This window comes from Garra rufa, chromosome 14 (assembly GCF_049309525.1).
Source record: "Garra rufa chromosome 14, GarRuf1.0, whole genome shotgun sequence".
NCBI classification, from domain to species: Eukaryota; Metazoa; Chordata; class Actinopteri; order Cypriniformes; family Cyprinidae; genus Garra; species Garra rufa.
Window position 1 is genome coordinate 15,391,650 of NC_133374.1, and position 12,516 is coordinate 15,404,165.

Sequence of the window (12,516 nt, forward strand, 5' to 3'; positions counted from 1 at the left end):
AGAACTTATGAAGTATGTCATTGTTTGTCTTTTACCCTGAGGCTTTTATACTGTGCTTGCTCAATTCCTGAAATATTGACCACCAAAATCACTTTAATCAGTATTGTTTTGTTTGTTTTTGTGTTTTCCCCCAGGTAAACAACAAAAACCAAAAAAATCTAATAAAATTGTAAAGCAAAAAAGTTAAATTATTGCTATTATTTAAATATTTTTACTGAAAGGGTTTATTATTAAAATATGTGTAATTGCAAGTGTATTTCAGGATATATTCTCTTAAAATAATCTTATTTTTAATCTTAATTTTTTTTGCTGTTTTCAAGTGTTTTTTAAAGATGTTTTGCTATTTTTACTTGAAAATGTTGACTTGAAAACAAGATAAAAATACTGATTACTAAATTATTTGACCACATAGTTATTAGGCCAATTTGTTCTCCCTTGCTAATTATGCATTATATATATATATATATATATATATATATATATATATATATATATATATATATATATTGTTAAATTATTTTTATTTTATATTTTATTTTTATTTTATAGCTATTATTTCATTACTATTATTATTATTTAAATATGATTAAATTCATACATTTCTCAATTTTACTACACGGGTTTTGTTCTTAAAATATTAGTAATGATAAGTGTAATTCAGTATATATTATTTTAAAATAGTCTTATTTTTAAATTTGATTTATTCTCTTTTTTTTTTAAGTTTTAAGTTTGCTTCTAATGTAAATGTTTTTTATTTTTTCATTTCTTTAAAGATTTTTTTTGCTATTTTAAGACAAAAATACTGATTACTAAATAATTTGTCCACATATTACCCATCACTTTCCAGAACTAGGGTGTAGTTATTTATTCAATTTGTTGTCCCCTGCTAATTCTGCATCATATTTTGCATCATAGCAGGCTAGCTGCAAACAGTGGTACACTAACAACAGCCATTTTCCTTTCCACTCAGATCTAGCAGTGGATATACATGCTTTCCCATCATCCCTAGAAGTAGCTGACGCTATTTTGATATGCTGACATTTAGAAGTGAGAGCTCTGACTGTAGAGCCGCTCACCTCTCCTGTTGTCTGTGTTCTCATTTGTGTGAAAAGCAGACGGATTGTGCGAGTCTGCCTCCTCGTTCAGTTTACCCACGGTGGCATATTGCCCCCTATCTAACGTATTTGCTCTCTTACATGAGCCCTCCAGGCTAATATTCCATTCACACAGATATCTTTTTACCCTCCTGAGTTTTTTGGAGGCTGCTGCAGTAATAGACTCCCCCCTTCAATGGGCGCTGATCTGAAGGCCCTCCGCCTGTGGAGGAACTTGATTTAATATTCGCTTATTAATGGAAGTGTCATGGAGGGCCGCGCGTAGGAGAAAAATTGAGCATGGCACAGCAAGGGGCCTCAAAGTTTCGTAGAGTGTTCATTTAATTTAATTCATGCATTTGTTTTTATTTTCCTTAATTCGCCTCTCAACGGCAATGAAATGGAGGGTCATCTGCAAATGACAGCAGCCATGGCTCAAGTGGTCTGATATAATTAGGCTAATTTTAATTCTCCCCCCAAAACCCCCTCCTTTTGTGCTCCTTTTACACATTTGTCAGTATTTCTGCTCTGTGGATTTGCGTTGAGCTTCAGCGGTTCGGCAAACAAACTTTGCGGCCAGGATCCCCACATCTGACAATCTGTGTTATTTTAGTGGTATTAATGTACTATAATATTATATACTAAAATATATACTATATTTTTCAATATTATTATTGATATTATTTATTTATTTTTATTTCAGCTTTAGTTGTATAGTTTTAGCTTTTATTCATTTCTATAGTTTTATAGTTTTCTATAGTTATTTCTAGTTTTTTTTTTAGTTTTGAGAGTTTTATATATAATATATATTTATATTTATTTATTTATAATATATTTATATGTATTTATTTATATATTTATAATATATTTATATTTACTTTATTTTATTTTTTGTTGTTAATTGAGAAATCTTACCTAACTTAAAACCTAACAAATATTTCTTTCCAACCATAAAACACTTGCTTCTCTCTTTTTTTTTTTTTTTTTTTTTTTTTTAGTTATTAAAATGTTTTTTATACTTTTGACAACTGGATAAACAGCAGATTTTTAGTTTTCATTTAATTGAAGTTTTTTTTAGTTTTGAGATATAATTGTTAAACCCTACCTGATTTAAATATTTCTTTCCAACCATAAAACTCTATTTTCCCTTTTTTTTTTAGTTATTAAAATGTTTTTCATACTTTTGACAATTAGATAAACAGCTAATATCTGTTTGTTCTTTGAATTTTTGTATCTAATGTAGTGAAATGTAGTGGAACTGCATTTTGTCATTTCTCATTTTTATTTTGTTTTTGAATATTTGATCTAGAGAAAGCTTTACACACTTTACATTAACAACAACAAGAAAACATGTACATCTTTGATTAAAATTGCGCATGTCACTTACATCAGTGAGGGTTAAACTGTCATTCTTATAATTTGACTTATAATGTGTTTTATGTTGTATTTCATAGCAAACTGACCCAGCAACATTTGTGACCCTGGACCACAAAACCAATCATAATGGTCCATTTTTTTAAATTGAGATTTCTAAATCATCTAAAGCTGAATAAATATGTGTCTATTTATGTATGGTTTGTTAGAATAGGACAACATTTTGCCAAGATACAACTTTTTAAAAATCTAAGTCTGAGGGTGCAAAAAAATCAAATATTTAAGAAAATCACCGTTAAAGTTGTCCAAAATATAGTTCTTAGCAATGCATATTACTAATTAAAAATTAAGTTTTGATATATTTATGGTAGAAAATAAACAAAATATCTTAATGATTTTTGGCACAAAAGAAAAATTGATCATTTTGACCCATAAAAATGTATTGTTGGCTATTGCTACAAATATGCCTATGCTACCTACGATGGTTTGTGGTCCAGGGTCACATTTTATTCATTCACCAAAGGAGAGTTTTACTTGCAATTTGCGCTTGGCGAGTGTTTAATTTCGTCTCCCGGGTTTCATCTTCAACAGTTTCTGCTTTCAGACTCAAATGTAGCTTCAGCAAAAGTGGAGTCACGCTCGCAGTGGAGAGGAAACTCCATGATTCAGTCTTCAACGCGTTTTACCCAAGACACCCTCAGCAATTTCCTGGTTTCCAGGCGGCTGCTAGGCCTGATAGCCCCCTGACGCTAACTGCCAGATAATCACCGCCATATATATTTAAAAAAAAAAAAAAAAAAAAATGAGGAGGAGAGAGACCACTTTCTCAATGACAGGTGTTGATTAGATAGGGGGTGTTGTGGCAAAATCCCTCGTGCAATTTTCAGAAAGGGAACCGGCAGTCAAATTTGAGGGAGGATGGGTGTAGAGCACTCGATATGAGATTGGGGGAAAGGGAGTGTACGGGAGCGGAGAGAGGGTGAGGTTATAATAATGAAAGGAGCCTGCAAGGAAGCGATTCTTTCTCACTCACACTTTTAAACATTACAAACGCCCTCAGAGGTGGAGCAAAAAATCATAGATCTCCATCACACAGCAGTCGAACTCACCTAAAACCTACTTGAGAAGTATGCATGCTATGTGAATGCTGGCAAGATATGTACGACACACATAAGCGTACTTGCATGAGATGTATTGCTGCAGTAGTTGCTAGCTGACTAGTTGTGTGTGTGTGTGTGTGTGTGTGTGTGTGTGTGTATGTTTATGTGTAAGCAGCTTCTTTATTTTTCATTTCATACCTTTTGGATGAAGCATAAAGAAGACATTAGGCCACTATTTCTAAAACACCCCAGGCAGTATAGATATACACACACACAACTTCCTTTCAAAATATGACATTTTGTGCTTATAGTGCATGCTTGTGCTAAGCTTGTTAGTTGTACTACACACCAGCAGTCCTTACTAGCAACCCTGCTCACATCACTGTTGGCACGGCCGCTTCTCCGGCAGGCACCAACCCGCCCCGGCCTGGAGCCTTTCCTGGAGCCAGCAGTCCCGGGCCAGTGGCTGACCTGTACGGCCCCACCAGCCAAGACTCCGGAGTGGGCAACTACATTAGCGCTGCTAGTCCCCAGCCCGGTTCCGGCTTCGGACACAGCATTGCTGTAAGTACCCTATTCACCTTTATCACTGTTTCTCTGTTCTGTCCCATCTTATGCATTCACCACCCTGCCCGAGTTAGCGCTTTTAGGCTTATGTAGCTGCTATTGTAGTTTTTAGTAAGTGAATACAGTTGAGGTCAAAAGTTTACAATATTTATTATTTTACCAAAATAATACGGATCATACAAAATACATGCTATTTTTAATTTAGAACTGACCTGAATAAGATATTTCACATAAAAGATGTTTACATATAATCCACAAAATTAGAGAAAATAATAGTTGAATTTATAAAAATGACCCTGTTCAAAAGTTTACATACCTGTTGTTACCTGAATGATCCACAACTGTTTTTTTTTTGTTTGGTGATAGTTTGATAGTATGATTTTGAGATTCGACTTTACAATCTGAGGACAACTGAGGGACTCATATGCAACTATTACAGAAGGTCCAAACACTCACTGATGCTCCAGAAGGAAAATCAATGCATTAAGAGCCAGGGTTGTAAACTTTTGAATGAGGAATTGTACATTTTTCTTATTTTGCCTAAATATCATATTTTTTCATTTAGTACTGCCCTTCAGAAGCTACAGAAGAGACTTACAAAAAAAATATATGTTAAATTTACCCCGATCTACAAATTCATGAAGTTTTCACCCCTAGGTTTTAATGCATTGTGTTTCCTTCTGGTGCATCAGTGAGTGTTTAAGCCTTCTGTAATAGTTGCATATGAGTCCCTCAGTTGTCCTGAGTGTGAAAAGATCTCAGAATCATACAGTCTTTGTTGGAAAGGGTTCAAATACACAAAATGCTGAAAAACCAAATAATTTGTGGGACTTGAAGGATTTTTTTGAAGAACAGCAGGCAGTGTAACTGTCCAGGACAAACAAGGGACTCATGAACAACTATCACTAAAAAAAAAACAAAGCTGTGGATCACTCTGGTAACAACACTATATTAAGAATCAAGTGTATATTAACTTTTGAACGGGATCATTTTTATAAATTGAACTATTATTCTCTTGTGGACTATATGGGAAATATCTTATTTATCTCAGTACTAAATAAGAAATAACATGCATTTTGTATTATCCTTCTTATTTTGGTAAAATAATGACCATTTTGCAGATTCTGCAAGGTGTATGTAAACTTTTGATCTCAACTGTAATTACTAAAAAACAGCTAGAAAACACTGATATTTCAAAGTAAAAAGATTGAACTAGTATTTTCTTCTTAATATAACTATATAATTTTCATTTATTTAAGTCAAATCCTTGCATAGAAGTGAGGTATGTTTGTGCAAAAAGAATGATAGCAATTTTAAATACTTTTTGCATTGAAATACCTTGTATAAAAGTGTAAAAACTTTTTAATGCATTCCCTCCACAACATTATCTAGCTAATAAATTCATTAGCTAATACTTTTTCCAATTGAATCTGTCTTGAATGAATAAATATTTCTAACACAACTAATGTGACTAAAAGAATGTGTGATATGCAGGTATGTGAAGCAAATACATGTGAAAGCAGTACTAAATAAATCATCTCAGATGTATTAGGTTGCGATGGGTCCAAAGGTGTGATAGATGTGCATGTTTTACCCATACTAATTATGAGGAATAAGGCTATAAAAGTGTCTCTCTTTTGAAGGCTGAAAAATGTGAAATCACGGCCTCATTAGTGCAAAGCAGGTGCCCTGGCAAATAGCTGGAGTTAGATAGCGTTGGTTTTAGCATTGCTAACATTTCTGCATTCCCACCAGCATTCCTCTCTCTCTGTCAACTTCAGGATAACAAACTGTGAACTTGTACCGGCTGTCAGCAGCAGTGTGATGTGTCAGTGTGCTTTTGTTCATGTGCCAGCCCGGAGGACAGAAATCTCACAATTAGTTCTTCTCTCATTTTCAACCCGGTATTTTGTTTCCCGCACACAATGGCTTTTTTATTTTTCGAGCAGATGATGGGCATACCAGAGGCAGCCTTTGAAAGGTCCCCCACACAAAGTGCATATGTAAATCAATAAGGCGATAATCAACTCTTGTGAGAAACCCTGTCATAAGAATATGTTGTCTTGCCCTTTGAAGCCATAGGCATTCATTATTCCTTCCGTGCATTAGTTTTTAACCTTTAGCGGAGCAGAGAGATGGAGCAGGAGTTGGGCGGAAGAGAAAAGGAGCGGGTCCGACTCGCAGGGGGGTTGATGAGGGAGGCCGCACTAAATCACAAGCTGCCGAGGGAATTACCGGCTCCGGCCGTTTTTTGAACCGCCGTCCAGATCTGCTGGAAAAATGAATAAGAGCCTTTGTATGTGAGGACACTGTTTATTGCCTATCTGCACACACCTCTGATTCATTCTGCTTTCAATGCCCCTCCAATCTCTTGTTTGTGAGGAAAAGCAAATTACTTTTTTTTCCACTTTCTCTCTCTCTCTCTCTCTCTCTCTCTCTCTCTCTCTCTCTCTCTCTCTCTCTCTCTTTTCTGCCCTTAAGTACAGTTTGCAAAACAGACCGGGCACTCATTAAATCTAAACGGGATTTTCAGAATAACAATGTCACTTTGCGCTTGACTTTCAGATGGAGTTTTTCTAACCTAAATAGTCAAATTTAGGTTGGCCTCAAACTCTCAGAACATCGCACTAGTGATTGACAGTGTTCTGGAGGAAGAAAGACTTCTTTCTTGAGCTGTCTGACATGAACTGCTGTTTCTGTTAGCCTCTGTAGCATCCTCACAAACTGAAAAGCTTTTTTACAAGAGATTTCTTTCTATAAATGTATCCACCGTTTTCTTACACCCCTTGACGCTTTGCGAAAATTATGGGAGCAACTTCTGTTCAAGTATAAACATTCAGTCTGTAAACAACATAAGCATTTTTTTAAACTTAGTACAATAAGTAGGACTTTATGATTTCCGCTACACTGAAAACGTGGAAGTCCAGTCATAAAAATAGAATTTACTGTATAATGCGGAATGTCACGGAATGATTAAATCAAAAGTAGTTCAGTACACTGAACATATTTCTATGAATATTAAGCCGCAAAAATATTATTTAAATATGAATCCTGCAAGTTCTGAATGTGAATGAATGGACGTGGTTTTGTTTACTACGCACATACTGAAGTGTTTTTTCAGCCTCTGCCAGCTTAATATAGGAGTACATGAACATATAAACATCTGTAGAACTGCTCTGAGATTCACGTCATTAGCATTTTACAGGTTCTTTTAAGAAAAACTACCATCATATCATATACAGACAGAAACCCATCAAAATAAAAGTTTGGTTTAACTTGAAGAAACTGTGACAGAAATATATTACTTGTAATGAGGGTTGGCCCTACTACTACTAATACAATTATTATTAAAACTTTTTTTTTTTTTTTTTTTACCAGAATTTATTTACCAGAAAAATGTTACACAACACAGTATTTCTGGGAAAAAAATAAAAATAAATTTGAGAAAAAAAATAAAACATATTTTATAGGGATTTAAAAAAAAGCTCATTTTTGTTAAACTTTAAATTAATTGCTGTAAAACTGTGTACTGTTCATGATTTTAGTTAATTAGACATGCCTTTTGATTAATATTTCTTAATTTAACTATTAAAACAGAGTCTTGAAAAATGTAAATGAAAAAAAAATGGAATCCAGAAAAATTTAAATGGAAAAAAAAAATAATTTGGAAAAAAACAGAATTTGAAAAAAAATAACCCCAAAATCCCGATTATCACAGGAATATTACAGGCGTGTTAACTATCACTGTGATAATATGTCCATTAAAGTTAACATTGTGTGATAATATTTCAAAGTAATTTTTGTCATTTTAACAGTTTACAAATTTTACAGATTATGACCTGCTTTAGAAACATTCCAGTAAACACTGCTAATAGCGATTGGAAGTAAAAAGGGGAGACAATTACATTTTAAAGCATCCGTGTGAAAACAAGCCTGGAAAGAGACGTGAGAATTTTGGGGTAGAAAAATGAGAGATTCTTAGTGCATTCCAGTGAATTATTCATGGGATGTATCGTAAATTAAATCGGGAGAGCAGACCACAAATGCTCAGTGTATGTTGTCTTTTTTCATATTGTTATAGCAGAATACAAGGGAAGAAAGAAAATAACCACGAGGAAAAGAATGCAGTGGATTGAATAGAGCTCTTGCCATAGATATTCTTCTCATACTATGTCACATTCAAATACCTAGCGCTACGTTATTCTTCTAAAATCTGAAAATAGAACATGAAGAAAAATGTACAGCTCATTCAGATAAACTGACAGATGAGGATTATTTGTCTTTTTAAGTGGAACTTCCGCAAACCAGAAGTGCCTCCCATAATTAAAAACACAGTAGGCTTGTTAAAAAAAAAGGCTGACACAGGTGAAGTTCACAGTTTTCCTGCTCAGATTGAGGCTTATTTGTGATTTCTGACAGCATTGTCTCTTGCTTATGTTTGCTGCATGAATTATGATTTCAAATGAATTCGTTAATATTGTTATTGTTGGCATGAATGTAAATTATTACAGAATATGCAATTACTTGATCTTTGTTGACAAAAAAAAATCAAACATGTTCTTTCTTACAACAGCATACTTTCCATTCTCCCTTGTTCTTTGAAATGTACATATTTCTATCTGTTTTACTTCATTGTTTGGCAGTAAATGATTTAAAAAGGGGAGAGCAGGAAAAAATGTAACATTTTTTTGTTTCTTTAAAAGATTTTTAGCCTAAATTAACCTCAGATATATTTGATTACTAGCATCTATTGAATTTACCTAATTGAGATGAATAAGAATAAACAAGTATACTTAATTTGCTTAACTTGACATGGTGATATGTGACATAGCAAAAAAAAAAAGTAAATTAGTTCAAGTAATTGTTAGTCTATTTTTTATAGACTAAACAATCCAGTTATCCAAGTTATCCATTTATTTTTAATCAGGCCTAATATGTAGCTTTTAAAAGACAGTACTCTCAGAAAAAAAGGTTAAACGTTGTCCCTGAGGCAATACACTTTCAAGAGATACTAAGATGTACCATTTAGGGTAAAATAAGTTCAAATAAAGGTGTACCTTTTGAAAGGGTACCATACCAGTGGCAGCTTTTGTACCTTTTTTCCCTGAGTGTATGATATGGTTTATTGTTAATATAATTATGACCTTTTTCTTATGATGCTTTTTAAAAATTTACTACAACTTTTCTGCTTAACTTGCTTGCACACTACTGTAGCTTGGCAAAAAAAAAAACAAGTATTTATTACAATGTTTCGGTCATGCAGTCTGACCAAGATCAAATAATTTTTTCAGTACAATTTAATGTTTGATGTTAAAATATAGGCACAATGAATTGTGCATTAATTTATGACCTATTACATTTACTGTTACAGTTATTCCAGCTCTCCTCTGCTGTTCACCTAGATCAGACTGAGGGAATGATGTGGACTGATCTTTAAGGTTTACAGATAACATTCATTCATGCTAGCAACACATGCGATGATTGAAATGACTTACGAGTGATAAACATATTAGCCTTTTCACTCAGAATGCATACTGACACCATTACTAACTCTACACTTTTAGGGTCCTTTGATTGCGACAGCTTTTACAAATGGATACCATTGAAACCTAACAGGTGGTTGGTTGCCATCTCATTTGAGGTAGATATCCTGTACCATTTATGAAATATATATATTTTTTGATTTGTGCCTTCATAATTATGTATCTATTCACTACTATCTTCCTGTTCCATCTGCCTATTCATTCCGATTCCCTCTCATTTTGATCTCAGATGACTTTACGTTGAATCCGTGTAGTGCTTTTACCTTTTCATCAACACTTAGGCTTTTACAGGGCTTTTACATCCCAGACAAGGGAATTTAAACTTCATATGCAACAACCTGGATTTCAGAAGTCTCATTGAACATCTATTTTATTATTGATTTTACATTTTTGAAGCCCTTTAAAAGCCTTTCCCGCTTCGCAAACACCACAAGTGTGGCAGCTACACATTTCCCCCTTACTTTTTATCACTAGTTCCTCCTTTATCCTCCGCCTGCCTGTCTGTCATTTCGACTGTTCCTTTCATGCATGATGTCTGCGAGCGGGTCTACTCAAAACTGCGCAGTTGCTTTCTTTCACTGCCAGAGTTGTATTGCGACAGCCGCGGCGCTGCGCTCCCGACGCACGTCGACTCGTATCCTCTATGAAGTGCTGTATTTGGATATTATGCACAGGTGTTGCGGCTTTGATTAGCGTGCACCTGGAAGCGAGCCCTCTTTGCTGAGAATCTGTTGACTTAGGTGCCATCTGATGTAATTCATCAGGTTTTTTGGATAAGGCGCTGTTTCCGTAATCACCGTGCTTGTATAGCTAGGTCTTAAGGACTTAAAGGTGATTTTGAGTATATTCTGAGATATGGCTAAATCGGAGATGACTCGCTTAAATGCGGGTGTGTGTGGATAAGTGGATGCGCATTTATTCGGTCAAAATCCCTCCCCTATACTTAGTTAATATTTGCACCCAGACTGTTTTTTTTCTCTTCAACGGTGATGCATCAAGTGCGATTACGGCAGACTCCGTGGCATTTACCTGTGACCTGTCGTCTGGATAAGAGGCCTGCGGACTGCGGTTTGTTGCCCATAATCTTCCTAAAGAGCTTCTCATTTTGTCCTCGAGCCAAAACGGATGATTGATTTAATGAGTAGGTAGAATCGCTCCGTCTGTATGGATTCTCCAAACGTTTGATTGAAGTACAGCAGTCAGAGAAAGCAACAGCAGTGGAGAGATATCGCAGAAGCGGGTCATTTCCTGGTTGGTTGGACATTCGAAGAGTTTCTGCATGCTTGAAACACTAACATATGTGTTGTGTCGATGTCTGAAACCCATGTAGATAAGATGTGCTCACATTAAAGTGCCAATGTGTTCTGTATCTGAGCCTAAACGACCGAGCTTATAATGAAAAGATGCTGACGGCGGAGAGATTCTGATGATATAACATCTCTACTACAATTTAAAGCTGTCGGCAGCAAACTTTCAGCCGGACTGAATCAATACGTGGTTTATGTTTAAACTAGATTCACTGTGCACGATCTGAAGCTTCAGTTCAACAAACACAGTGTACTTCCAAAGTCAATATGTGTTTTCAAAAATCTTGTTAAAACAATGAACAAATACCATTTTAAAAATAGAGATAAATAAGGTTTTCAAAATTAGTTTTCTTATAAAAACTTTGTTTTTAGAAAACAATGCATACATACTCACATTTTTTTTAAATATAGTTAAAACTGTAATGTTGTGAATTATTATTATTACAATTTAAAATAATTATTTTTTAGTTATTGTATTTTGTAATGTAATTTATTCCTGTGATGGCAAAGCTTCATTATTCCAATACTCAGTGTCACATGATCCTTCAGAAATCATTCTAATATGCTGATTTTCTGCTCAAGAAACATGTATTATCATTACAATTATTATCAATGTTAAACACACTTAATATTTTTGTGGAAACTGATGCATTTTTTATTTAATGAAAAGAAAGTTCCAAAATCTGCATTTATTTAAAACAGAAATATTTTGTAAAGTTGAAAATGTCATAAAAACTGCATAAAACCTTACTGACAGCCAACTTTTGAACAGTAGTGTGTAGGGCTGTCAATAACGATTATTTTTGTATTCGAGTAATCGGTCAGTTATTCTGACGATTAATCGAGTGATCAGATAATTATAATTTTTTTATGGACAACAGCCTTTAAAATGACTTAACATAATAGCAATGAGGCAATAATTGGTTCAAATAAAGTATCAAAAGCAACTAATCATACGGTTTTATTGAACAAAATAGAACTAATGTACATTACACATTATAACAAATCAGAGACTGCAGACTGTGTGATCTAATCCTTGTTTAATATTGACTAAACATTTAATTTAAATGTCCACTTATTCTTGGGCCTTTTTTTTTTGCTACAGCCATTGTAAATTCTTGATTATGTGGACATTGTTTGACAGTGTTTGAGCTTTTATTTTAAAATCGCAGTGAACAGTTAGCATGTTTAGAAAGATATTGATGTATTTGCATAGGTATAAAAATGATTTACCGTTCAAATCTAATGAAACTGCGCATATTGCATTCCCCGATGAACGTTATAATAAACCCAAACACACAGCAATATGCAGAGATTGTGAATTTACAGTAGCATTATACTTTTTGTATGATTTTAACCAAATTTAATATATCACGCAGCCTTGGAAAACAGTCTAAAAATGCATTTCATGGATTCTCGTCCGTGGTTTGTGCCATTTCCGGTATTTTGCTGGTTACTCGACACGGGCAAATTGCAGGGTACTCGAATTGAATCAAAGAATCGTGACAGCCCTATTAGTATTTGTATACAA

The 12,516-nt window shown here is 34.2% G+C and overlaps 1 protein-coding gene across 7 annotated transcripts in view; it reads left to right on the forward strand.

Moving 5' to 3' along the window:
* The window catches only part of msi2b (musashi RNA-binding protein 2b), a 299,604-nt gene that overhangs the window by 282,288 nt on the left and 4,800 nt on the right, over positions 1-12,516 (forward strand). For 6 of the 7 annotated variants that reach the window (XM_073817253.1, XM_073817257.1, XM_073817255.1 and 3 more), the window contains 2 exons: positions 3,978-4,132; positions 9,700-9,776. In XM_073817253.1, the coding sequence (XP_073673354.1) occupies positions 3,978-4,132; positions 9,700-9,741 (197 nt within the window). In that variant the 3' untranslated portion in view covers positions 9,742-9,776. The remainder of the gene's footprint in view (positions 1-3,977; positions 4,133-9,699; positions 9,777-12,516) is intronic. The other variant, XM_073817254.1, reaches the window with a different exon arrangement.